Genomic DNA, 24,471 nt, shown 5'->3' on the forward strand with positions numbered 1-24,471 from the left:
TGTGTGGGCTGTACGGTGTGACCAGCCCATCTCTGTGACCGACGGACATGCCAGGGAGGGCTCTCCTTGCCGCAGGGGGCGCACGGCAGTGCCTGTTAGCGCGCATGCTGCGGCTGTTAACAGCTTCTAAGCTAGTTTCTTGTTTTTCACGTTTCGCACGTTGCCCTTGGGTTTCCTGTCTCACGCTGAGGGGGCTTTGCTCTCTGTGGCTAGGTTACATCCCTCTTCAGTTGTACCTGCTGCACAAGGTTTTAATCGGTTAGCCAGCCTGTTTGGGCTATTTTCAGGTTTTGCATTTCCCAAATCACAGTTTTCAGCTCATGTAAACCAGTTAACATTTTCTCCTGGTCCTTGAGTTCGCTGGGGACAATGTGCTCTGGCATAACGCCCATTTCTCTGAGGTGCACAGTGTGCGTCTCACATAGCCAGACCCCTTTCCTTGTCGTCTTAGTGACTATCTTCCAACAAGGGCAAAGGATCTAAAGCTATGCTCTGCCTGCTTCCCCATGGCATAAATCAGAGACGATACCCAGATAGCTTCAGTTTCGTTGTGGGGCTGGCTTGTAATGCGAAAGCTTCTTTCCAGTCTGAAGGTTTGTCAAAGCTGCAGGTCTCTGGGACTTAGTGGTATGCGTATGAGACCCTGCAACCTTTCTCGCTTTGTTCCTTTTGTTTGCAGCCTTGGTTGCTGTTTTCTTTCTGTTCTGAATTTACTTCTGACACCATGTCATGTATTTCTGTGCCGGATATGGACCGGCTACAGAGCCTGCTTATGCACACCAGATGTGTCTGTCACACGAGCCTTTGATGCGCTGACAGGTGTGGCTAAGATTAGCTTAAAAGAAAGTATTTTCACACAGTTCCAGCACCCAGTAGCAGAACAGTACAATGCAGACTAGCATTCGGTTACAGTACTGCAGCTGTTTGCGTGCACAGCATGTAGGAATGTGTGCGCCCCTTGCAGGGAAATTCCACAATCGGTGCCTAAGAATAGCCAGGGGCTCTTGTGCTGGGGTGTCCCTATGGGTGTCTCAAGGATTCTGACAGCCAGCCTGCTGCGTTCTCAGCCAGCGGTGTTGTCGCCTCCGGCAGCCCTTACCTGTCCAAAACAGTGCAGTCCTGTGGATCGGGAGAGAGGGGTCCACCTCTGCAGAGAGGAAACCCTGGGCGAGGGGAATCCCCCAGGAGGAGCGGGGCATTGCCTGTCACAGGCCCCAAATTGGCACAAGGTGCTGCTGCAGCCTTACCCCTGGGAAGAGCCCCCACCACCAGCGCTGGGCGGGGAGCAGGGCTGAGTGCGAGGGTGGGATTGCCTTGCATCCCCATGCTCTGGAGCCATGTGCCCCCTTCACTGCTGGCAGCACAGCCTGAGTGGGGAGGAGACCAGCCTCAACTCAGAGCCTCCCCGCCACACCCAGCCTGCAGAGCTGGCGTTGGCTCCTGCAGGAGATGGGGCAGCGACCGTCACCTCAGAGAAATCCCAGGGCCATTGGCTCCTCTCTGAGCCCCGGGATCCGAACCGTGGCTATCACTCGTTCCATGCCCTCACCAAATACCCAGGTGGGGCAATGACCGACTGCCACTCCCACTGCCTTCTGCCCAGGAGGGGAGGGCAGGCCGGGGCGGGGGAGCCAGCAAGCAGCAGCTGGGGTGACCGGTGGGATGACCTGACCTCAGCCTCTGTCCCAACAGGGCATCAACCTCTCCCAGGGGGAGGCTGGCCTCCCCGCCAGCCCCCTGGTCCTGTATCCGTGGCGACAGCAAGCTGGGCCCAGCAGGGTGAAGAGGGCCTGGGTGATCCCACCCATCAGCGTGTCCGAGAACCACAAGCGCATCCCCCACCTCCTTGTGCAGGTACGTGCTGCCCCAGCCCGGCCTGAGCAGCCTACGGCAGGGGTTGCAACGGCCCAGGGCTCCAGAGCTCCGGAGCTGGGCTGGGTAGGGTGCGGGCCAGGCTCCCCCCCGCTCGGCCTGGCAAGGGCAGCTCTGGGGCATCAGACATGGGGAGGACAGAGGCAGAAAAATGTAGACAGGGCTTCTTCTCACCTCAGGGGTCACCCAGCATCCAGGCTATAGGGGCAGGGATGTAGGTTGGCCCTCCCTCCTGGGCTGCGCCCTCCCAAAATTGTGTCAGACACACACCCAGCCCTCCCATCATGTACACACACACCTACAACTGCACACGCACCCCACCACCATTCACATGCAGCCACCATCACACACACACGCATCCACATCCATCCACCATCACACACACACACATCCCCCATTCACACGCAGCCACCATCCACCATCACACACACATGCATCCCCCCCAATCCACCATCACACACACGCATCCACTACTCACATCCACCTCCACACACCATCACATATGGACAATCATTGTATGCATACACACCCATTCACCATTTCACACACACCCATCCACCTTTGCACAGGCACACATCCACTCTCTCCCACACTTCCACTACCACACACACATGCACTATTGCAGGTGCACACACCCATTCCCACTCCCTCCCAGACTTACACACACACACACACTGAGTCACGCCCTCACCCAGCCTGAGCCCGCCTTCCGGTGATGTGCTGGGCATCCCTGGCTGCTGGTAACGCCTTGCGGCTGGGTGGCTCACGGGCCGATCCAGGCAGCCGCCCACCCCTAGACCTCTTGCTCCCAGAATGGCTGGGCCTGCGCTCGTCCCAGGGGGCCTGGCTGGGGATGGGTGAGGGGCGAGAGGTTGCCAGCCCTGTGGGTTTATTTTCACACTCTGGCAGATCAAGTCGGATAAGCAGCTGCCTGGGGGCGTCATCTACAGCATCAAGGGGCCGGGCGTGGATGAGGAACCCCTGGGCATCTTCTCCATTGACAAGTTGAGCGGGAAGGTCTTCCTCAACACCATGCTGGACCGGGAGAAGAACGACCGCTTCCGGGTAAGGGCCCCTCCCTGCACGCAGCTCGGCCTCCTCTGCCTTTGCTGCTGTGTGACACACACACACACACACTCAGTGCCTCCTGCTGGGAGCCTGGCATGGGACAGGTGTGATCTCTCTAGAGCCAGCATGACCAGTCATACCCTACAGCGCCTCCTGCTGGCAGCAGCTGGGACTGGCACAGCCGTGGAGCCAGTAAGTCAGCAGTGAAGTGTGCTATTGTCTGGTGGTGGGTAAGGAACTGGGAGCTGTGGCTGATGCCTGTTCTCTGCCCTGTGCCCAGTTGAGGGCCTTTGCTCTGGACCTGGGGGGCGCAACCCTGGAAGACCCCACCGACCTGGAGATTGTTGTGGTGGACCAGAACGACAACCGGCCCCTGTTCCAGCAGGACGTTTTCACGGGGCACGTGGTGGAGGGAGCCGTCCCAGGTGGGTGCCTTTGGTGTGAGCCTGCCAGGGCCTGGCATTCACCGGTCTGGCACAAATCTAACACGGAAGTATGAGCACATAGCTAAGGAGGAGCACAAAGACACAGCACCAGCCTGTAGGGAGATTGGAAAACATAATCCCAACGATACATGTACAATGATGGGGTCTAAATTAGCTGTTACCACTCAAGAAAGGGATCTTGGAGTCACTGTGGACAGTTCTCTGAAAACATTCACTCACTTTGCAGCAGCAGTCAAAAAAGTGAACAGAATGTTGGGAATCATTAAGAAAGGGGTAGATAAGACAGACAATAACATATTGCCTCTATATAAATCCGTGGTGCGGCCACGTCTTGAATACTGAGTGCGGATGTGGTCGCCCCATCTCAGGAAAGATATATTGGAATTGGAAAAGGTTCAGAAACGGGCAACAAAAATTATTAGGGATATGGAACAGCTGCCATATGAGGAGAGCTTAAGACTGGGACTTTTCAGCTTGGAAAAAAGACGACTAAGGGGAGATATGACTGAGGTCTATAAAATGATGACTGGTGTGGAGAAAGTAAATAAGAGAGAGTTATTTACTCCTCATAATACTAGAACTAGGGGTCACCACATTAAATCAATAGGCAGCAGGTTTAAAACAAACAAAAGGGCATATTTTTTCACACAATGCACTGTCACTCTGTGGAACTCCTTGCCAGAGGATGTTGTGAAGGCCAAGACTATAACAGGATTAAAAAAAGAACTAGATAAGTTCATGGAGGATCAGTCCATCAATGGCTATTAGCCAGGATGGACAGGGATGGTGCCCCTAGCCTCTGTTTGCCAGAAGCTGGGAATGAGCGACAGGGGATGGATCACTTGCTGATTCCCTGTTCTGTTCATTCCCTCTGGGGAACCTGGCATTGGCCACTGTTGGAAGACAGGTGTCACGGAGTCACCGGGCGATGCTCTGGAACTGCTCCTCACAAAGCCAATCAGGCCTTTGGGGAGCCTCCTCTCCCTTGGAGCAGACTGTCTTCAGGGCAAGAAGCTCACACGGCTTCACCTCCTGGGTCTGACCTTGGAGCATTCAGCATCCTCTGCCCCTCCATGTGCTTCCCACAGTGAGTCTGCCCAGGCGGGGTCCTGGGGAAGCCAGAGGGTCCTGCACCCCCTCTTCGCAGTCAGACGTGACTCTCAGCCAGCCAGTAAAACAGAGGTTTATTAGATGACAGGAACACGGTCTAAAACAGAGCTTGTAGGTACAGAGAACAGGACCCCTCGGCCGGGTCCATTCTGGGGCCCAGTGAGGCAGACCCCCACGTCTGCCCTCACTTCCCGTCCCCAGCCAGCCCCAAACTGAAACCCCCTCCAGCCCCTCCTCTCTGGGCTTTGTCTCTTTCCTGGGCCAGGAGGTCACCTGATCTTTTTGTTCTCCTTTAGCCAGCCCCTTGCAGGGGGGAAGGGCCCTGGCCATTTATTGCCAGGAGACAGAGTGTCAGCCATTTATGCACACTGGAGACTTCAGAAATGCCTTGGGGAAACTGAGGCACCCACACTGTATTCAGAGGAAACATTAAGAACAGTCCCACTTCATCACAACAGGATCCTGGGCAAGCTGGACCTTTGGGCTGATACAGTCTGGCTGTTCTTATGTTCTTATGTAGGGCCAACATGAGAAAGGCTAAGGCACAAAATGAGTTACACCTAGCAAGGGACGTAAGAGGAGGGTCTTTACAAACATTAGGAGCAAGAAAAAGCTGAAGTTACATGTAGGGCCTCCACTTAGTGGGGAAGGAGCACGAACAACTGATGACATCTAAATGGCTGAGATGTTTAATGCCTATTGTGCTTCAATCGTGACTGAGAAAAGCTAATGGTGACCAGATATTCAACATAATTAATATTGACAACAAGGGGGGAAGGGTCACAAGCCAAAAGAGGGAAAGAACAGGTTAAGAATATTTAGTTAAGATAAGAACATGTATAGATGGGATTCTGTTTTCCAACAGGCATCACTTTACATTTATCAACACTGAATTTCATCTGCCATTTTTGTTGCCCAGGCAAGGTGTGGGCTTAGGTGAAATTACTATAAGGTGGGTGCACAAGTGGCTGAAAGACCTCACTCAAAGCGTAGTTATCAATGGTTCACTGTCAAACAGGGTGGAGGTATCTAACGGAGTCCTACATGGGTCTGTCCTGTGTCCGGTCCTATGCAATAGTTTCATTGATAACTTGGACAGTGGGTGGAATAGGCTTATAAAACTTGCAGAGTAACCCAAGCTGGGAGGAGTTTCAAGCACTTTGGCAGACAGAATTAAAATCAACAAGATGAAATTCAATATAGACAAGTGCAGAGTACTACACGTAGAAAGGAAACAATCAAATGCACAGCTACAAACTGGGGACTATCTGGCCAGGTGGTCATGCTGCTGAAAGGACCTGGGGTTGAGGGTGAATATGAGTCCACAATGTGCTAGAGCTGTGGAAAAGGCTAATGTCATACTGGTGTGTATTAGCAGGAGTGTTGTATGTAAGACACGGGCGGTACCTGTGCCCCTTAGCTGGAGAACTGTGTCCAATTCTGGGCGTCGCACTTTAGAAAAGATGTGCACAAATTGGAGAGCGTCCAGAGAAGAGCAACAAACATGATCAAAGATTCAGAAAAACCTGACCTAGGAGGAAAGGTTTAAAAAACTGGGTATGTTTAGTCTTGAGAAAAGGAGACTGAGGGGAGACCTGGTAACAGTCTCCAAATACGTTACGGTTGTTCTGAAGAGGACGGGGATCAGTTGTTCTCCATGTCCACTGAAGGGAGGAGAAGTGATGGGCTTAATCTGCAGCAAGGAAGATTTAGGTGAGACATTAGGAAAAAGTTTCTACCTCTCCGAGTTGTTTGGAGTCGGCTTCCAAAGGGGTTGTAGACTCCCCGTCATTGGAAGTTTTTAAGAACAGGTGTGACAACCTGTCCGGGATGGTCTAGATTTACTTGGCCCTGCCACAGCGCCAGGGCCTGACCTTTCCCAGTCCCATCCCGCCCGACATTTCTATGGTTCTACACCCATGGTGTATTTCTGATCGCAGGCACCTATGTGCTGAAGGCAGAAGCCACAGACGCTGATGACCCCGACACGGACAATGCAGCCCTGCGATACTCCATCCTGGAGCAGGGCTCCGCCGGGCTCTTCAGCATCAATGAGACCACAGGCGAGATCCGCACCGTGCAAGTGGGGCTGGACCGCGAGGTAATGGGCCTTGTGGGCTGGGAGTCCCTGCTGCCTGGCTCGGGGGCACGTCTCTGCAGGCACACGGCAGGCTGGGGGCCCGCCTGACTGCACTCAATCAGTGGTATGCTGAGTGGCAACCAAGCCCAGTGTGCTCGGGCTACCTGTGGGCAGCCCCTGGGCAAGACTAGCAGAGCCCTGCTGGGACAGACCCAGGGCATGAATAACAGACTGTGCACCAGGGCGCAGATGTGAGCTAACTCAGGCCAATGAGGGGTGGGTTGGGCAGGCTCTGGCTGGGTAACGCGGGGCATTGCCCCTCTCCAGGGGTCCAGGGCACTGGGGGGTGGGGGGAAGGGCTGGCCCTGGCCCTGGCCCTGGCAGATAAGCAAGTAGCTGACTCCCTCCTCCCCAGGTGGTGAGTGTGTATAACCTGACTCTCCAAGTGGCCGACATGTCGGGCGACGGCCTCACCACCACAGCCACAGCCGTGATCTACGTGGACGACATCAACGACAACCCGCCCGAGTTCACCAAGCCGGAGGTAGGGAGCCGGGCCAGCGGCTGGGGGGACGGGGTGCAGGATGCCTAGGGGCCAGTCTGACTCACTGCATGGCCGTGGGTGGGGGGGTTTCCTGCCCTCTGTGGGCTCCGTGCTGGGGGGACAAGGATCCTGGCCCACGCGGGGGGAGATGTGAACGTGGGCCGTGCCAGGCCGTGAGTTCCCCGGCTGCTCTCTTGCAGTTCTCCCTGGAGGTGCTGGAGAACACGAGTGGCGTGGACATCGGCCGGCTCCTGGTGCACGACAAGGACCTGCCCGGCTCCCCCAACTGGCTGGCGCGATTCACCATCCTGGAGGGTGACCCGGACGGGGCCTTCGCCATCCGCACCGACCCCCGGACCAACGACGGCGTCCTCTCCATGGTGAAGGTGAGGGGGCAGCACCCTGGGCCACAGCCTGTCCCTGCTCCCAGCCCCAGGGGGCTTGGCCAGCACCCAGGCCTCAGCCAGGCCCCTGCTCCCTCCAGCCCGGGCCCAGCTGGAGATGAGTCACTCAGTGCAGGGGCCATGCTCTGCCCCTCCTTACCAACGGCCCCCGGGAGCAGCCCGGCCATGTCCCAGCCCAGAACCCTGGCCGGAGAGCGGCCCCTGGGCGTGGGGGTGGGGAGCCCCGCTGGAGAGCGATTCCTGGGGGTTGGGGACTCCATGTGCAGAGTGGCCCTTGGGCACAGGGTTGGGGAGCCCATGTGCAGAGTGATTGCTGGGGCGTAGGGGTGGGGAGCCCCACTGGAGAGCGACCCCTGGGCAGGGGGTGGGGAGCCCCGCTGGAGAGCAATCCCTGGGGTGGGGACCCCATGTGCAGAGTGGCCCCTGGGCACAGGGGTGGGGAGCCCCGCTGGAAAGCGATCCCTGGGGTGGGGACCCCATGTGCAGAGTGGCCCCTGGGCATGGGGGTGGGGAGCCCACGTGCAGAACGATCCTGGGGTGGCTGGCCTGGGGTTAGCGCTTTTCCCTGTGACCAACTGTCGGCCCCTGCACTTTCAGGCCCTGGACCACGAGGGGCGGGACCACTTCACGCTCACCGTCTCCGTCCAGAACCAGAACCAGCTGCACCCATCGGCCCCCCAGACCACCCGGGCCCTGGCCATGGTGCAGGTGCAGGTTCAGGACGTGAACGAGGCACCTTTCTTCCCCGAGAACCCCCGGCTGGTCAGTGTGGAGGAGGGGGCACCGCCCGGCACCGAGCTCACCACCTTCAGCGCCAGCGACCCCGACACCCGCCAGCCTCAGGCCCTCAGGTGAGCCCCCCACCAGGGGCCAGCACCACCTGCGCCCCCAGGAGCCCTGGCAGAGCCCCTGGGAGCAGCCTGGACACAGTGCCAGGGGCTGGGGACCAGCGGGTGGTATGAGGCTGGGGAACTTGGCCCTTAGCACGCACCGAGTGGAGGCACCAGCTGGGCTGCAGGGGCTGCTGAGGCAGGGGCTGGCGCGCTGGTCTGCAGGAGCCCTGGGTGGGGAAGCCCCCATCAGACAGGCTGGCAGGGGCTGGGAGATCAGGCTCAGTGCTCTGCCATGCAGGTTGCAACTCCTCTGGCTTGGCGCTGGCTCTGGGTGGGGTGTTACCCGCCCACTCTAGGGCACCTCCACCGTTACCCGATTGCGAGGGCTCAGGGCATGATCCCCTGCAGGCTTGCGGGGCCGTGTGCCGGGGAAAGAGCCTTACGCTTAGCGGCTAGGTGTTAACAGTTACCCCCCAGAACCCACGCGGCAAGTGACCGTTTCCCGGTGGTCAGTCAGGATCAGCTCGCCCGGGGCTCCTCCAGCGTCTGCACGGTACAACTGGCAGCGTGTTGAGGTCTGGCTGCTCCGATCTTGGGCTGTGTCTGGAGTTGGTGCCAAAGACCTTCCTTTTGGACCCCACTTTCTATAGTTAAGCTTGAGTCCTCCTTAGCTCTCCCTTAGCAGTCATTTTAAACTGACGTATTACAGGGCAATCCTTTGCCCAAGCCTAACATGCTGCAGAGCCCAGCAACACCCACCACCTGCCTTGATTTAAACCTTGCACAAATTAGCTCTGCAATAGACAGAAACAAGTAAAGAACCAGCCGGAAACCATATAGATAAACAATCGAGACGATGCCATAAAGGCAAACCAAGGACGTGTAGCTTTCACGTGCTGCTGCTCAGGTTCCTGGCAGCCAGGCTGCTGTCTCTAGGCAGCTACGAGCTCTGGCTTTACCTGGTGGCGGTGGGGACAGAGGTGCCTCCTGAGCCCGCTCTGACATTGTTTTACCACCATTTAGCAGGGATGTGACGCTTTCCTTCTCCGCCTCCCCGCCGCCAGCTGCTCATGCCAGGGGCGGGCAGGGCTCCCGGGATGCCCCCCGAGAGGTTTGGGTTGGTTGCCTAGGCAAATAACTTGGTGTCTCTGCCTGCAGTTACTCCCTGGCCTACGACCCGGCCGACTGGCTGCTGCTGGACCCGCGCTCCGGGAGGGTGCAGACCAAGCGGGCGCTGCCAGGCCGCTCGCCCTTCCTGCAGGGCAGCTGCTACACCGCTGTCATCCTGGCCAGCGATAATGGTGAGCTGGGGGCACTGGCCCCACCCGTCCTCCCGGTGAGTGCTGGGCCCTGACCTGTCTGCCCTTGTCCCCAGCTGACCCGCCGCGCACGGCCACTGGCACCTTGTCCATCGAGATCGTGGAAGTGAACGACCACGGGCCGGCCCTGCTGCCGCTGGCGGGCGTCGTGTGCAGCGAGCCCAGCAAGGGGCGGGGGCTGCTGCTGAGCGCCATGGACGAGGACCTGCCGCCCCACGCTGAGCCCTTCCACTTCCACCTCAGCCCCGACGCCCCCCAGCTCGCCCACAACTGGAGCCTCAGCCAGCTGAACGGTGAGGGCGGGGGCCGGCGTGAGCACCTCGCCCATGGACGGGAGGCGACAGCCTGAGCCCCGCTCCCCCCAGCCCTGCAACAGCCAGGGCAGAGCCGCCCCACCCGCCTGAGGGGAACGACTTGATTGGCCAGGGGCGGGTGGAGCCTAGTGGGGGGGAGGGGCTGTTGGGTGAGGGAGGAGCAGGGCCCACTCGTTGGGGGGTGAAGCGGGGGGGCTGAGCCGTGAAGGGGGAGCAGGGCCCGATCGGTGGGGGGAGAGCAGGGTGCACTGATTGGTGAGGGGGAGCAGGGCCCCATTGGGGTGGGGGGGGCAGGGCCCCATGGGTGGGGGGGAGAACTTGGGGCCCTACGGGCGGGGTGGATCATGGTGTCCCTGTCTCCGCCCAGCGACCCACGCGGTGCTGGCGGTGCTGGTGCCGGTGCCCACGGGGCTGCACTCCCTGCCGCTGCTGCTCAGCGACTCCGGGAAGCCCCGGCAGCAGCGGGCGCAGCTGCTGAACGTCTCCGTGTGCCCCTGCGACGAGGGGGGCAGCTGCCAGGCCAGCGCGGAGGCGGCCTCGACGGCTGGGGCGGGGCTCAGCTTCGGGGCCCTGATGATCATCCTCAGCAGCATCATCCTGCTCCTGTGTAAGTGAGACCCCCCCGCCCCCCCGCTGACCCCCGCTGACCCCAGCCCAGGCCCGGCCCCATCACCTCTCTCTGTCTCGGCAGCGCTGGCCCTGCTGGCGGCCGTCCGGGAACGCTGCCTCCGGCGCCCGCGGCACGAGGGGCTGCTGGGCAGCTCGCAGGACGACCTGCGCGACAACATCCTCAACTACGACGAGCAGGGCGGGGGCGAGGAGGACCAGGTGAGGGGGGGGCAGCCGCATGCGCCGGGGCCGGGGCCTGGGCATGGGCCAGGCCAACCAGCCACACACTTCGCTGCTACCCCAGCCCGGCCTGTGCCCCTCGGCCCCGACCCACAGCCCCCCGCTAGCCCAGCCCGGCCTGTGCCCCTCGGCCCCGACCCACAGCCCCCCACTAGCCCAGCCCTGCCCCTCAGCCCCGACCCACAGCCTCCCGCTAGCCCAGCCCTGCCCCTCGGCCCCGACCCACAGCTCCCCGCTAGCCCAGCCCTGCGTGTGCCCCTCGGCCCTGACCCACAGCCCCCCGCTAGCCCAGCCCTGCCCCTCGGCCCCGACCCACAGCCCCCCGCTAGCCCAGCCCTGCGTGTGCCCCTCGGCCCCGACCCACACCCCCCGCTAGCCCAGCCCTGCCCCTCGGCCCCGACCCACAGCCCCCCGCTAGCCCAGCCCGGCGTGTGCCCCTCGGCCCCGACCCACAGCCCCCCGCTAGCCCAGCCCTGCGTGTGCCCCTCAGCCCCGACCCAGCCCCCCACTAGCCCAGCCCTGCCCCTCGGCCCCGACCCACAGCCCCCGCTAGCCCAGCCCTGCGTGTGCCCCTCGGCCCCGACCCACAGCCCCCGCTAGCCCAGCCCTGCGTGTGCCCCTCGGTCCCGACCCACAGCCCCCCGCTAGCCCAGCCTGCCCCTCGGCCCCGACCCACAGCTCCCCGCTAGCCCAGCGTGTGCCCCTCGGCCCTGACCCACAGCCCCCCGCTAGCCCAGCCCTGCCCAATGCCCCTCGGCCCCGACCCACAGCCCCCCGCTAGCCCAGCCTGCCCCTCAGCCCCGACCCACAGCCCCCCGCTAGCCCAGCCCTGCCCCTGGGCCCCGACCCACAGCTCCCCGCTAGCCCAGCCTGCCCCTCGGCCCCGACCCACCGCCCCCCGCTAGCCCAGCGTGTGCCCCTCGGCCCCGACCCACAGCCCCCCGCTAGCCCAGCCCTGCCCAATGCCCCTCAGCCCCGACCCACAGCCCCCCACTAGCCCAGCCCTGCCCCTCAGCCCCGATCCACAACCCCCGCTAGCCCAGCCCTGCGTGTGCCCCTCGGCCCCGACCCACAGCCCCCCGCTAGCCCAGCCTGCCCCTCGGCCCCCACCCAGCCCCCCGCTAGCCCAGCCCTGCCCCTCAGCCCCGACCCACAGCCTCCCGCTAGCCCAGCCCTGCGTGTGCCCCTCGGCCCCGACCCAACCCCCCGCTAGCTCAGCCCTGCCCCTCGGTCCCGACCCACAGCCCCCCGCTAGCCCAGCCCTGCGTGTGCCCCTCAGTCCCGACCCACAGGCCCCCGCTAGCCCAGCCCTGCCCCTCGGCCCCGACCCACAGCCCCCCGCTAGCCCAGCCCTGCGTGTGCCCCTCAGTCCCGACCCACAGCCCCCCGCTAGCCCAGCCCCTCGGTCCCGACCCAGCCCCCCGCTAGCCCAGCCCTGCCCCCCTGCTGTCCCCCGTCTCTCCTGTTTAGGGGACACACACACCATATTACACCAGCCTGGGCAGCACCAAACTGCCGCTGCCCCTTGCAGCCCAGCGCCCCCCGCAGGCAGGACCTGCTCACCGGCTCCCCCGGCAGGCGCTAAAGCTTTTCTCTCCCTAGGGCGCCTACGACATAAACCAGCTCCGCAATCCCGACTTCTTCCCCCCAGCCTGCCCCCGGGGCAAGCAGCCAACCCGGAGAGACGCTCCCTACAGCTACGCCACCCCCCCCTATCCACGGAAACTGCCCGCCAGCCCCTCTGACATCGAAGACTTCATCAACGAGGTGAGCGGGGGAGGGGGGACAATGGCATGGGCCCGTGCTGCTCCCAGCTGGCCCCGGGCTGCGCCTGACAGACTGGAACAGGCCAATGGGCCAGCTGGGCCGGTCTGCCAGCCCCAGCGCCCCCGCTCGGCCAAGCTCCCTGAGGCCCTGTCTGCCAGCCCCAGCGCCCCCGCTCGGCCAAGCTCCCTGAGGGTCGGTCTGCCAGCCCCAGCGCCCCCAGGGCCGGTCTGCCAGCCCCAGCGCCCCCGCTCGGCCAAGCTCCCTGAGGGCCGGTCTGCAGGCCCCAGTGCCCCAGCTCGGCCAGGTGCCCCCAGGGCCAGTCTGCCAGCTCCTGCTTGGCCAAGCTCCCTGAGGTCCTGTCTGCCGGCCCCAGGGCCTTGCTCGGCTGGCTTCCTGCCACGCTGGAGCTGGCATTTTTCCAGCATCCAAACCATGCTGGGCACCTCCCAGGACAGACACAGCCCCTCCCCTGACACTGGCACAGGAGGGAGGGAACTGGGGTCCCACCCCACTCTCTGGCTGTGACTGGCTTGAGGGGGGTGGGGGCTGGTGCTCCAGTGGGCAGCCCGGGGCTCCCAGGCTCTGAGGGGTGGGCACAGTAGCCCCCCCCACCTCACAGCCCTGTTCTCCTGTTTCCAGGGGCTGGAAGCGGCCGACAGCGACCCCAACGTCCCCCCCTACGACACAGCTCTCATCTACGACTGCGAGGGCTCTGGCTCCGTGGCCGGCTCGCTCAGCTCCATCGTGTCCAGCCTGACGGATGGCGACCAGGACTACGACTACCTCAGCGAGTGGGGGCCGCGCTTCCGCCGGCTGGCGGACCTATACGGGCACTAGGGCCGGGGCAGGGAGGGGGACTCAGGGACCGGGAGTGGGAGAGCTCGCTCCTGAGCGGCAGGGAATCCTGCGAGCAGGGTCCTGGGTCCTGCCCAGCGCCGGCAGAACCTGGGAGCAGCCACCTCTGCAGGATGCGGCCATAGCGCTGCTGAGCCCTGGACACCGGACACCTGAACAGCACCCGCCTTAGGAACAAGCTGCTTCTAACAGCAGCGCCAGCCCGGGGCCCAGGCAGCCCCCACATGCCAGGGGCTAGGCTGGGCGAAGCCACTTCCTGCAGCTCAGCCCTGCCTCTGCCCACACACCCGCCCCAGGAGGGCACAGGGATGTGAGAACTGCACGGAGACCCCCGCGCCCAGCTCGACCTGCAGTGAGTGCTGAGCCAGGCCGCAGGGGGAGGTTCCTGGCAGGCCGGCGTCCAAAGCCAGAGGCAGCGGGCACCAGCAACAGGGCAACGGGGAGAGCACCGCAGCCAGCCTTAACTTTAGCCTGGCTCTCAAGGGGCAGCCGGGAGCAGGTGCAGGAGAGGGGCAGGGCAGGGGGAGGAGAGGGGCAGGGCTGGCAGGGCAGGGGGGAGCAGGTACGTTATTCAGGGAGGGTCAGGGCACTCTCGCAGCCGACATGGAAGGGGCAGAAGCTAGCTGGGCGCCTGGCTCCCGGAGTAGCTGAGCTGGGAGAGGGCAGAGAACACAGTCCTCCAAGGCGGGGGCTCCTGCCGGGGGGTGGCCAGCGAGCTCAGTGCAGGACAAGGCTGGCAGGGAGCTGTGGATCAGGAGTGAGGGGCAGGGCTGGCAGGGGCCCCGGAGCAGCTAAGGCCCAGGAAGCCTGGGGAAAGCCACTTCCTGCAGTGGCACCCAGCAGGGGGATTGCCCAAGCGAGGCTGGGGGAGGGGCAAGGCACAGCTGGCCTAGCCCTGGCAGCACCACAGAGGCAGGAGGGAGCAGGGCAGCAGCCCTGCAGGGAGGGGGTGCCCAGCTGAGCCAGCCCCCCGGGCCCTGCCTGGCTGGGACCGCCCCAGGCTGGGACCCGCTGAGGTGGAGGGCTGTGCCAGGAGGCTCTGCCCCAGGGGGAGGTTCTTACCCAAGTGCCAGGTACGAATCCCCCCGACACGCCCCAATAAAGAGGCTTGGAGCATGGTACTGGCTGGCGCTTAGTGCTGCATGGGCAGGGGGCAGCTGCCCGTGGATGGGGAGTGAAGTGCTACTGCTGGGTTAAAGGGGCTGCCCAGTGCTAGCCCAGGGCACGGGCCCCCCAAGGCCCCCACAGAGAAAGCAGAACCAGGCCCTGGCTAGAAATAAGGCACATTTTATTGGTGAGCTGCTCCCCTGGCCAGGGGGCACGGGGCCTGGCGTTCCCTGAGCCGGGGCGGCCCTTCCCCGCAGGCTCCTTAGGAGGGGGTGGGGGCCCTCTCTCCTCCAGGCCCCGCTCCCTGCAGGGCTGGTATGCAGCAGGGGCTGTGGGAGCCCCCAAACACCCCCGTGAGGCAGCGGCAGCGGCAGGAGGCTGCGCATGGCACGCTAACAGCCATGCCAGGCCCTCCAGGCGAGCAGAAGGGAGCTGCCGCCCGGAGACGGTCGTGCAGGCCGTGGCGGTGTGATGGGCCCTAGGAGGTACCGCACACAAACGACACAGCCCGCTGGGGGCAGGAGACACCTGCAGCCCAGGGCAGTTAACGCTGGGTGCTGTCCCCCTGCCCGCAGGGCACAGTCCCCACAGACAGCCCAGCCCAGCTAAGTCTCCTGCTGGGGGGCACCCCGTGGGGCTGGCTCCAGCAGCAGCTGCCTGTCCCGCGGGGCGGGGCGCCGGTGGGAGCTCAGCATCTTCTTGGTGGCAGTGACGAGGCGGGCGTAGTCCTGGGCCTCGGGGGCGTGGCCGGCGCTGCGGGGCGAGAGCAGAGGCAGCTGGTCCCTGCGGCGGGAGGAGCGGAAGAGCGGGGGCCGGCGCTGGCTCTCGCCATCCTGCAGCGACTCGGGCAGGCCCTTGCCCTTGCTCTCGGGCAGCAGCATGATGCTGAGCACGGACAGGATGGCGAAGGAGGCAAAGACCACGTGGTGCAGGAAGAAGCCCCGGTTGTTCTGGATGTCCATGATGGGCCCGGCCGCTTTGCCCACGAAGCTGGCGGCCATGATGAGGCCGAGCCCCGCGCCCCTGCAGGGGGGACACACAGAGCAGGCCCTCACCGAGGGACAGCGCCGCCTCCTGACCAGAGCAGGGGGGTGCCACACCCCAGCCTGGCAGTTGGGTGAGCTGGGGCTTTGCCCTGACAGGGCAGCTTGGAGGCAGCAGGTGCAGCCTAGGAGCTGAGCTGGGCCTGGCCCCTGCCCGGAAAAGCAGCCACCAGGCCTGGCCGTGTGCTCCCAGCTGTGGGGCATGCACTGGCTGGGGCAGGAGGGGACAGGGTCACGCCCCACAGGACCCTGCCATGGCATCCAGGCAGCGGTTTAGTTGACTCGGGGGCAGTACATCACAGAGAGAGCTGTGGGGGCAGCCCCCAGGCAGGGGCACTGGATCCGAGTGGAGGAAGTTGGCTCTGGTCCCATGGGTTCCCAAGGGAGGTGGTGGACGAAGCCCTGGCTGGGATGATTTAGTTGGGGTTGGTCCTGCTTTGAGCAGGGGGTTGGACTAGAACCTCCCGAGGTCCCTTCCAACCCTGAGATTCTATGATTCTTGGGGCTCAATACCCACCCCTCAGAGAACCTGCGACAGCCAGTGCTGCCCCCCTCCCCTTCCGCCTTTCTGGGCCCTGCATCGCGCACTAGCCCATGGCTGCCGCGGGCGACGCGGGGCTGCAGCGAGGGCCCGTCTCCTACCTGACCACGGTGGGAAGGACCTCACTGGCAAAGAAGATGCTGAGCATGGTGACGGCCTGTGAGTACGCGATGCCCAGGACAGAGAGGGTCAGGATGATCCAGTCCAGCAGATCTAGAGTCGGGAGCGAGGGAGCGGAGTGAGCACACGCCACAGTCTGGCTAGCTGGGGCCCTGGGTGCAGGTGGGCTCCAGGGCTGGCTCCCCCACGGATTTACAACACGGGGTTTTAAAGCTCTGCCTGGTGAGTGGGGCAGGGAACGTACCCATGTGCCAGCCCAGGGAGACCGCCAGCAGCCCACGCCTGGCACCGGCAGCTGCTCCCTGGGCAGGACGGAGTGGGCGTGTCCGTCCAGCCCGTTTCTGGATCAGATGCTTTGGGAACTTCCACAGGGAGCTTGAGAAGAGGTGGGCATGGCCATGAGTTCAACGACCACAGGCAGCTACCAGGAGAAGCAGCCCCCCGCCCTGCATCACCCCCCCCCGGGCAAGGGGCTGAGCACACACCCCAGAACGCCCCCTCCCCAAGCAGGGGTCCAGGCCTCTCCAGTATCAGGGGTGGGCGGAGCCCCCAGCAGATTCCTTGGCTCTCACCACCCTGGGGGGAGTAACTCCATGGCTGGGAGGGGGGGAGAGACAAGCCCACAGCAGGAAGCCACGTGGTTTGGAGTCCCAGGCTCACAGCATGACCTACCCACCGGCTGGGGTGGCTTGCCCTGCCCTGGGGGGGGGGGGGGGCTACCCGGGCTTCAGGGCTTGGGTGAGCAGCTGGCACAAATGCTTGACTTGTAGGCTGGTTCACAGTTACCAGGAGCCCCAGGGAGCTCACGCCTCCCCCTCCCAAGGACCGGCGCCAGCATGCACTGGGGCAGAACTGCTAGTCCCCACGGGCCAGAGCAGGCCCCCTGCCCCTTACACTGCGTCAGGGCCAGCAGCAGCAGTGCGGCGATGCCGGTCAGGATGGTGCAGAGCAGCAGGATGGGGCGGCGCCCGACGCGGTTGACGGTGACGCACAGGAAGAGGCAGGCCGCCGCCTCCAGCGCCGCCAGCAGGAAGTAGGAGAAGTGGAACTGGGGGAGGTAGGGAGCCAGGTTGCGTGTGAAGCAGGGCCGGATCCCGCTGCCGATGAACCTGCAGGAGGGCAGGGGGCCTTGGTCACGGGGAGGGCAGCCGCAGCGCGACCTAGCTAGGGCCTGGCCGCCGGGCGAGCTCTGCGCCCGTCACTCACCGCCATGCAGCCTGCACAAGCAGCGAGCTCTGCTCAGACTCGGGGCAGCCGGAGCGGAGAGAGGGGGGGGAGGGACGGCAGCAGAATCGTGCTGGGGGGAGCCCCGGGCTGGGAGAGCAGGGGGAGGGTGGGGGCTGTGGATTGAGAGGCACCGGCAGAACTGCGTGTACGGGGGAGCCCAACGCTAGAATAGCAGGGGGCTGGGAGCCAGGCTGCCCTGGCGCATGGGGAAGTGCCCAGAGGGCGAGCCAAGGGGCACGAGGCGGAGCAGGAGGCCCATGGCCCAGCCATTCCCTGCCCCCAGCAGGCGGTGGGTCCTTACGCCGTGAAGCCGAGGATGAGGCTGTTTTTCCAGATGACTCGGGTGCTGAAGACCTCGCAGAGCGTGTGGTAGCGGGGCAGCGGGGCCCCCTCAGACTCCAGCTCTGGGGACACAAGAGCAGCAGAGTCAGCGCAGCTCCGGGCAGAGCCAGAGGGCGGGACGGAGCCTAGAGCAGCTGGGTCCTGGAGCATTAGGGGTTCAGCCAAGGCCGGGGGGATGGGGGGAAGCTGGGGGGACAGGGAGGAGGAGCAGGTTCAGATGGGGGGGGGGGGATGCCACGTGAGAACAGCACCGGACTCAGCCTGACTTTGAGCCCAGGCCAGGCCCCAGGGATGCGGCCGGGGCCCTCGGGCCCGGCTCTCACCTGCTAACAGGTGCTCCTGGCTGTAGAATTCGTCCTCCAGGCTCACACCGTTGCCCTCCGCAAGGGCCCGCAGACCCTTCCTGCCCTTCTCCAGCTGCCGCGTGGCCAGCAGCCAGCGGGGCGACTCCGGGAACAGCGACGGGCAGCTGGAGGGAGAGCGTCACCGGGGTCACCACGGGCCCAGCCTCTGCACGCGGCCGCACAGAACCCGCCCCACGACAGACGCCTCGCCCTGCCGGGCGCCCCCAGGCGAGGGACGGTGGCACCAATCCAGGCCAGGTTCACTGTGACCCATCACCGCCGTCTGCCCCGCACAGTCTGGAGTGCACTCAACTCGGGAACCGGACAGGGAACCCGCCCCAGCCGCCCCCCAGCGCCTGCAACGGGCTCCTGCCTCCCCCCAACCCTGGGGCCAGCAGTGCAGGGACCGGGCCGCTGCTCCTGCCCCCCAACGGCCGCTCCCTGCCACGGTGCCACTTGAGGAAGTGACATTCTCGCCCCATCCAGGGCTAATGGGCTCCCGCTCTCTCTGCCACCCCCACCCCCACCCCCGCCCCGCAAGCCCCAGGTCTGATCAGGCCACAAAGCTCAGAACCAACCTGGCAAATAAATTAACCGTGTTTAATCTGCTTGGAGCAAATATTTACCCCCAGCCCCGTGGGCTCCAGGGCTCCTTCAGAGGCAGCCGGCGCCGCACTTGAGCTGAAGGGCCTGGGGAGCATTTGACCCAGCCGCAGCCCCAGAGTCGCTGCCAGCCGGTTTCACCATCACTAGGACGTGTGAGCAGGGGAGGAGGCGCGGCCTGTGTTCCCTGTGGGCCGCTCACACCATGGAGCTGGGGGCTTGGGTCCCTGCCAGCGCGTCAGCTCTGGCACAGGGGGCTGTATAGGACAGGGAGGGGTGGGGCATGATGGGGCTCAGTGCCTCAGGGTGGGGCTCCCCCCAGGCCACTCCAGCTCCCCGGCCATCTTCCCACAGGTGTCCAGCAAAGCCAGGCTGGCCCTGCCCCTGGCCCCCCAGCTCCCAGCCCCCCTGCGGCACAGCCAGTCCTTACCCCCAGCAGGTGGCCAGCAGGGCCAGTGTCAGCGTCACGGCCCCCTGCAGCAGCCGCCATTGCCGACACAGCACCGCCAAGCCCGGCAGCAGCAGCTCCCCAGCAACCCAGAAGAACCCCGCAACCATGACGACCATCAGCCGGTGGGGAGGGTCGCACAGCTCCAGCCCTGGGGTGGGGAGAAAGGCAGCGCTCAGACCGGACGGGGGGTGTAAGACCGAGGGGGAGGGTCGATTCACACTGCATCAGGCTGACGCCCGCAAGGCGAGCGCTGGGCAGGGACAGGGGGGCCGGCTCCCTGCGGGGATTGCCGTCCTCTCTGCTCCCAGCCTGGCCTGACTGACGAGGGGGGCTGCAGAGTCAGGCTCCCCCACAGCCCCGGGTCACTTTTTCAGAGCCAGGCACAAGCCAGAGCCTCCTGGGGCTGCTGCCTGCCCCCCCTGCAGCCCTGGGCAACGTGGGAGCAAATACAGCCCTGTGCGGCTCAGCTCGCAAGGGGCCGACTCCCGAGGTGACCGCGTGCTCTCCCCACTCCCTGGGGCTGCAGACGACACCCCTAGCCTCCGGCTCCCTCCTGGCAGCCACTCCCCGCCGAACAGGAGACCGTTAGCCGGAGTCCCAGGGCCAGGTACACTGGTGCTTCAGCGCGACCTAGCTGGGCATCAGAGCGGCTGCCCCGTGAGCCAGCAAAGGGGCCATACAGCCCAGGGACCCGTCACCCATCTGCCCCTAGGGCTCCAGCCAGGAGCCGCCAGGACAATTCCCATCCTGCTCTGAAACCCCCTGCTGCTCAGCAGGGCCGGCTCCAGACCCCAGCGCGCCAAGCGCGTGCTTGGGGCGGCGTCCCACGGGAGGGCGGCAGGCGGCTCTGGTGGACCTCCCGCAGGCACGCCTGCGGAGGGCCCTCTGGTCCTGCAGCTTCGGTGGAGCATCTGCAGTCATGCCTGCAGGAGGTCCACTGGAGCCACGGGACCAGCAGACCCTCCGCAGGCGTGCCTGCAGGAGGTCCAGCGGAGCGGCGGGACCAGCAACCCCCAGAGCGCCCCCCGCGGCGTGCCGCCCTGCTTGGGGCAGCGCAATTCCTAGAGCCGCCCCTGCTGCTCAGCTGGAGAATGACAATGCGCACCACATGGAGGGAGAGCGCTGGGGTTACACTGGCAGGTGATCCTTCCCAGACCAGACGCAAACTGAGCCCAGCCGGGCTCTCCACTCCCCAGCCGGGGGGAGCTGCAGAGGGAATTACTTAGACTGTCAGGAGCAGGGACAGTCGGTCTGTTCTGTGTTCGTACAGCACCTAGCACCAGGGGGTGCCGGTCCAGGTCTGGGGCCCCGAGGCACGACGGTAACACAAATAACGATACAATAAAAGCCAGAGCAAGGGGCCACATGCACAGGGCCATGGGGCTCCACGGAGCTCTCTCTCCTGGAGCAGGGAAGGGGCCGGACCAAGCGGACTCACTTGCGACGTAGAGGGAGAGGAAGGTGCCAGCCAGCGCAGCACCGAGGAGGAGCCGCAGCGACAGCAGCATCATGTAATTCAGTGCCAGCGCCACACCGATGCCCAGGGGAACCGCCAGCACCAGGGAGAACACGAAGGTGGGACGCCGGCCAAACCTAGAGGTGAGAGCCAACGGGCAGCGAGCTGGGCAGGGAGAGAGACACAGAACAGCCCCGCCCCACCCCCACAATGCCCCAGGGCACCTATCAGGGTTGGCCACAAACCCAAGGGGCAGGGCTGGTTATGGACAATGCTGCGCCTGGCCGGGGGGGTCTGATCTGGGGCCCGTTGTGGCTGGTGCTTTACCTGTCGCAGGCCAAGCCGAGCACAATGCAGCCGCTGAGCCAGCCCAGCAGGTAGGTGGTCTGTTCGAGTGGCACCTTCCAGCGATCCGAGCACACCAAGTCCCACTGCCGGAGGAAGGAAGAGTGAGCCATGAAGTCCTTGATGCTGCCCTGAACGGGCCTAACCCACGGGGGGTGGGCTGAACAGGCATGGTACCGTCCCATAGTTCCAGGCCACTCGGGACATCCCATCCACCACTGCAATGCAGCCCCCTCTGGACTGGACCCCTGCAGCTGTTTAGCAGGCACACTGCTCAGAGGTTTCAGGCAGGAAGCCAGAAGATTCCCAGGCCCAGGTGAAACCACAGGGGGAGGTTAGAGAAGTAGGATGAGGAATTCAGCCAGGCCACCGACGCGAACACCCTGACTCCTGCAAAACAAGCCTGGACCTTCCTTTGTCTAATGCAGAGGGCAGGACCCTCCAGCAGCACATTGACCCTGGCACCACAGCCCAGTACATCCCCTCCAGCATCCCAGAGCCACCTCCTGCATTGCCCTGAGGTTTCCCATCCAGCCACTGAGCAGGCCTGACCATGCTTCGCTAGCTAGGTCAGACAGGCTCCCTGCCCAAGGCGGCAGAGCTGAGGTAGGACAAGGTGATCTCCACTCCGCCTGCCATGCAAGTCCATCACTAACAGAGACCCACCAAGGGAACCAGCTGCACCCTGAGCACAGGCACCCCCGGGGGTCAGTACAACTGGCATCTCCTCTCCCCGCACTGCCCAGGGATGGCAGGAAACACCCTGGAATGGAAGCAGCAAACAGGGAAAGGAAGTAACTGCCCGGGACTTGCGACTCTCACCCCCTCCCCAAGGCACTGCTGGAGAAGCAGAGCCCGGCCAGGGGGGTGGAGCACCTCCTCCGAGCACAGGAAGGCAAGGAGTGCTCACCCAGGGCTGTGCCCATCCACCTGCTCCAAGGCTCAACCTCCTTCCCCTGCACACAGCCCCCATGGAGCACATCCAGCCTGGGCAGCAGCAGCAGAATCCAGCTCAATCTGCCCCCTGCCCCACCCACAGGCCTCCCAGTGCTGGGACCACCCTCCCAGGGGGAGCGCTAATGAAGGGCCCCAGGGAGTTGGTGTCAGCCTGGGATTCGAGCTCCACAACCCCTGCTCCCACAGCAGGGTCAGGGTTAGGGGCAGGGAGGTGCAGGCTTTTCGGCACTTTCTCCAGCGTTGACACCGGGATCACGTCGCCATGGCCTGGCTAGGCAGGCAGGGCTCTTCTCCCGCCCTGTAACTGCCCTCCCCACCCAACAACATTTCGCAACAAAACCGCAGCTGGGTTTGCGGATTATGCAAACGCACCGGGAGACGGCAGTTGGGTGGCTCTGCTGGGGCCAGCGGGGCCACCTGTGGAGGCATCTTCAGCACCGGCCCCCAGGCAGACCCACACTTAGCACCAGGGGTTCAGGCCTGACCAGGGCTCCTGGGGAAAAGGCCCAGGCTGCGAGCGCCTGTTACAGGTGTGTGCAGGGCCAGCTCCAGGATTCACCACGGGCAAACCAGCCCGTGGCCGGCAGCTCTGCCCAGGTGGGCAGATGAAAGCAGCATGCAGGGCTGGAAGCGCCCAGGTGCCTGTGACTCAGCGTTTGCAGCCTGTCCCGCCCTCTCCCAGCCACCCTCGGGAAGCAGCGGGAGCATCTGTCTGGGGGTCTGCGACCGAGCATGCCAGGGGCCGGTGCATTGCTGGGGTCCCAGCGCCCTGCGAGCCAAGCCCAGCTCAGCGTCCCACCCCACGCATGGGCACTGGGACAGCGCTACCCCAGCCAGGGGCACAGAGACACAGGGTGCCAGACAGCAGGGAGCTCGGCCCGCCCCCAAGCCAGCTCGCCCCCCCAAGGCATCCCCCCCAAAGCCGACTCGCCCCCCCCCAGGACAGCTCCTTCCCAAGCTAGGACAGCTCCCTCCCCCGCAAGCCGGCTTACCCCCCCCCCGAAACCCAGCTCGCCCCCCTCCCCCGGGACAGCCGCCCCCCCACCCCGAAACCCAGCTCGCCCCCCTCCCCCGGGACCCAGCTCGCCCCCCCCCCAGCCGGGGCAGCCCCCGCGCACCTGGGTGACGAGGCTGGAGCGCAGCCCGGCCGCGGGCAGCTCGTAGTCCCAGCCGCGGGTGCAGGGCCCGGTGCGGTTGGGCCCCGCGGCGCCGGGCGCGTAGCGATACAGGAGGCAGCGGCTCCAGCCCGCGGGGCCCCGCGGCACCGAGGCGTTGAGCAGCGCCCGGCCCGACAGGTTGCGCAGCGCGGGCGGCAGCAGCGCGGGGTCCGGGCGGCAGCGGTGGGCGGTCGGCGCCGCCAGCAGCAGCCCCGCGAAGAAGCCCAGCGCCAGCGCCGCGTTGGGGACCCAGGTGGCGGCCGCCAGGAGCCGGGCGCGGCGCCCGAAGCCGCCCGCGGGCCGCAGCAGCCGCGCGTCGAACTCCATGGGCCGGGCGGGGCGGGCAGCGCTGCGCCGCGCCGGGACACCGGGGCTGGCTCCGCCCCGGGGCGGGACAGGACCGGCTCCCGCCTCCCGCCCCCACCCGGGCCGAACCCACCCGCGACAACCCCGCCGGGCCGAACCGAGCCGGGCCAACCCCGCCCCCCGCCGGGCCGCTCCCACCCGGGCCAACCCCGCCCCCCGCCGGGCCGCTCCCACCCGGGCCAACCCCGCCCCCCGCCGGGCCGCTCCCGCCCCCACCCGGGCCGAACCCACCCGCGACAACCCCGCCGGGCCGAACCGAGCCGGGCCGGGCCAACCCCGCCCACCGCCGGGCCGACCCCTCCCGCGACAACCCCGCCGGGCCAACCCCGCCCCCCGCCGGGCCGCTCCCGCCCGGGCCAACCCCGCCCCCCGCCGGGCCGCTCCCACCCCCACCCGGGCCGAACCCACCCGCGACAACCCCGCCGGGCCAACCCCGCCCCCCACCCAGGTCCACCCATAGAATCATAGACGATCAGGGTTGGAAGAGACCTGGGGAGGTATCTAGTCCCACCCCCCCCAGCGGCCCCAGCCCCCTGCTCTGAAATGGGGGGAGGCCCCAGCTCAGGGCTGTGCCCAGGCCGCCCTGTGGGTGGCAGAGCCTCGGGTGGCCCTGAAATGGGGGGACCTGCTGCCTGCCCCCAGCTGGGAGCGGGTGCGGTCAGGGCTGAGCCCAGGTGAGGAAGGGGAAACTCCCGGGCTTGGTGCTGATAATCCCCTGATAGGGTGGGAAGGAGCCGCGTAAAGGGCTGCGCCCAGCCCTCCGCAAACACCAGCCCTGATAAGGGCCCGGGCAGAGCCGGCCCCTGGCCCAGCAGACAGCAGCCCCAGCCCGCCTGCGGGAGGAGCAGCTTGTGGCTTCGAAGTCCTTGGGAGCTGGAGGTTGCTCCTAAGGGGGGTGGTAATTCCCCTGCCTGCACCCCCCCCCCGGCTGGGCCCCCCCTCGCCCGCAGC

At 65.0% G+C, this 24,471-nt stretch overlaps 2 protein-coding genes across 6 annotated transcripts in view; one reads left to right on the top strand and one right to left on the bottom strand.

The window, feature by feature from the left end:
- The window catches only part of CDH15 (cadherin 15), a 27,382-nt gene extending 12,809 nt beyond the window's left edge, over positions 1-14,573 (top strand). For 2 of the 5 annotated variants that reach the window (XM_044987809.1, XM_044987810.1), the window contains exons 2-14: positions 1,693-1,854; positions 2,782-2,937; positions 3,221-3,365; positions 6,437-6,597; positions 6,992-7,120; positions 7,321-7,506; positions 8,122-8,375; positions 9,516-9,658; positions 9,733-9,969; positions 10,358-10,597; positions 10,682-10,818; positions 12,442-12,606; positions 13,246-14,573. In XM_044987809.1, the coding sequence (XP_044843744.1) occupies positions 1,693-1,854; positions 2,782-2,937; positions 3,221-3,365; positions 6,437-6,597; positions 6,992-7,120; positions 7,321-7,506; positions 8,122-8,375; positions 9,516-9,658; positions 9,733-9,969; positions 10,358-10,597; positions 10,682-10,818; positions 12,442-12,606; positions 13,246-13,443 (2,313 nt within the window). In that variant the 3' untranslated portion in view covers positions 13,444-14,573. Of the gene's footprint in view, positions 1-474; positions 600-744; positions 829-1,690; positions 1,855-2,781; positions 2,938-3,220; positions 3,366-6,436; positions 6,598-6,991; positions 7,121-7,320; positions 7,507-8,121; positions 8,376-9,515; positions 9,659-9,732; positions 9,970-10,357; positions 10,598-10,681; positions 10,819-12,441; positions 12,607-13,245 lie in introns of those variants that run through there. The other 3 variants (XM_044987813.1, XM_044987811.1, XM_044987812.1) reach the window with 3 other exon arrangements.
- On the bottom strand, positions 13,694-23,512 carry SLC22A31 (solute carrier family 22 member 31). The gene is made up of 9 exons (XM_044987814.1): positions 23,116-23,512; positions 21,023-21,126; positions 20,678-20,832; positions 19,219-19,387; positions 18,165-18,310; positions 17,801-17,903; positions 17,167-17,381; positions 16,254-16,365; positions 13,694-15,591 (listed from the first exon to the last, which is right to left on the bottom strand). The coding sequence occupies exons 1-9, from the start codon at positions 23,479-23,481 to the stop codon at positions 15,174-15,176; spliced, it is 1,788 nt and encodes a 595-aa protein (XP_044843749.1). The 5' UTR covers positions 23,482-23,512; the 3' UTR covers positions 13,694-15,173.
- Positions 23,513-24,471: the final 959 nt, after the last annotated feature.

This window comes from Mauremys mutica, chromosome 14, assembly GCF_020497125.1.
Source record: "Mauremys mutica isolate MM-2020 ecotype Southern chromosome 14, ASM2049712v1, whole genome shotgun sequence".
Taxonomy (NCBI): Eukaryota; Metazoa; Chordata; order Testudines; family Geoemydidae; genus Mauremys; species Mauremys mutica.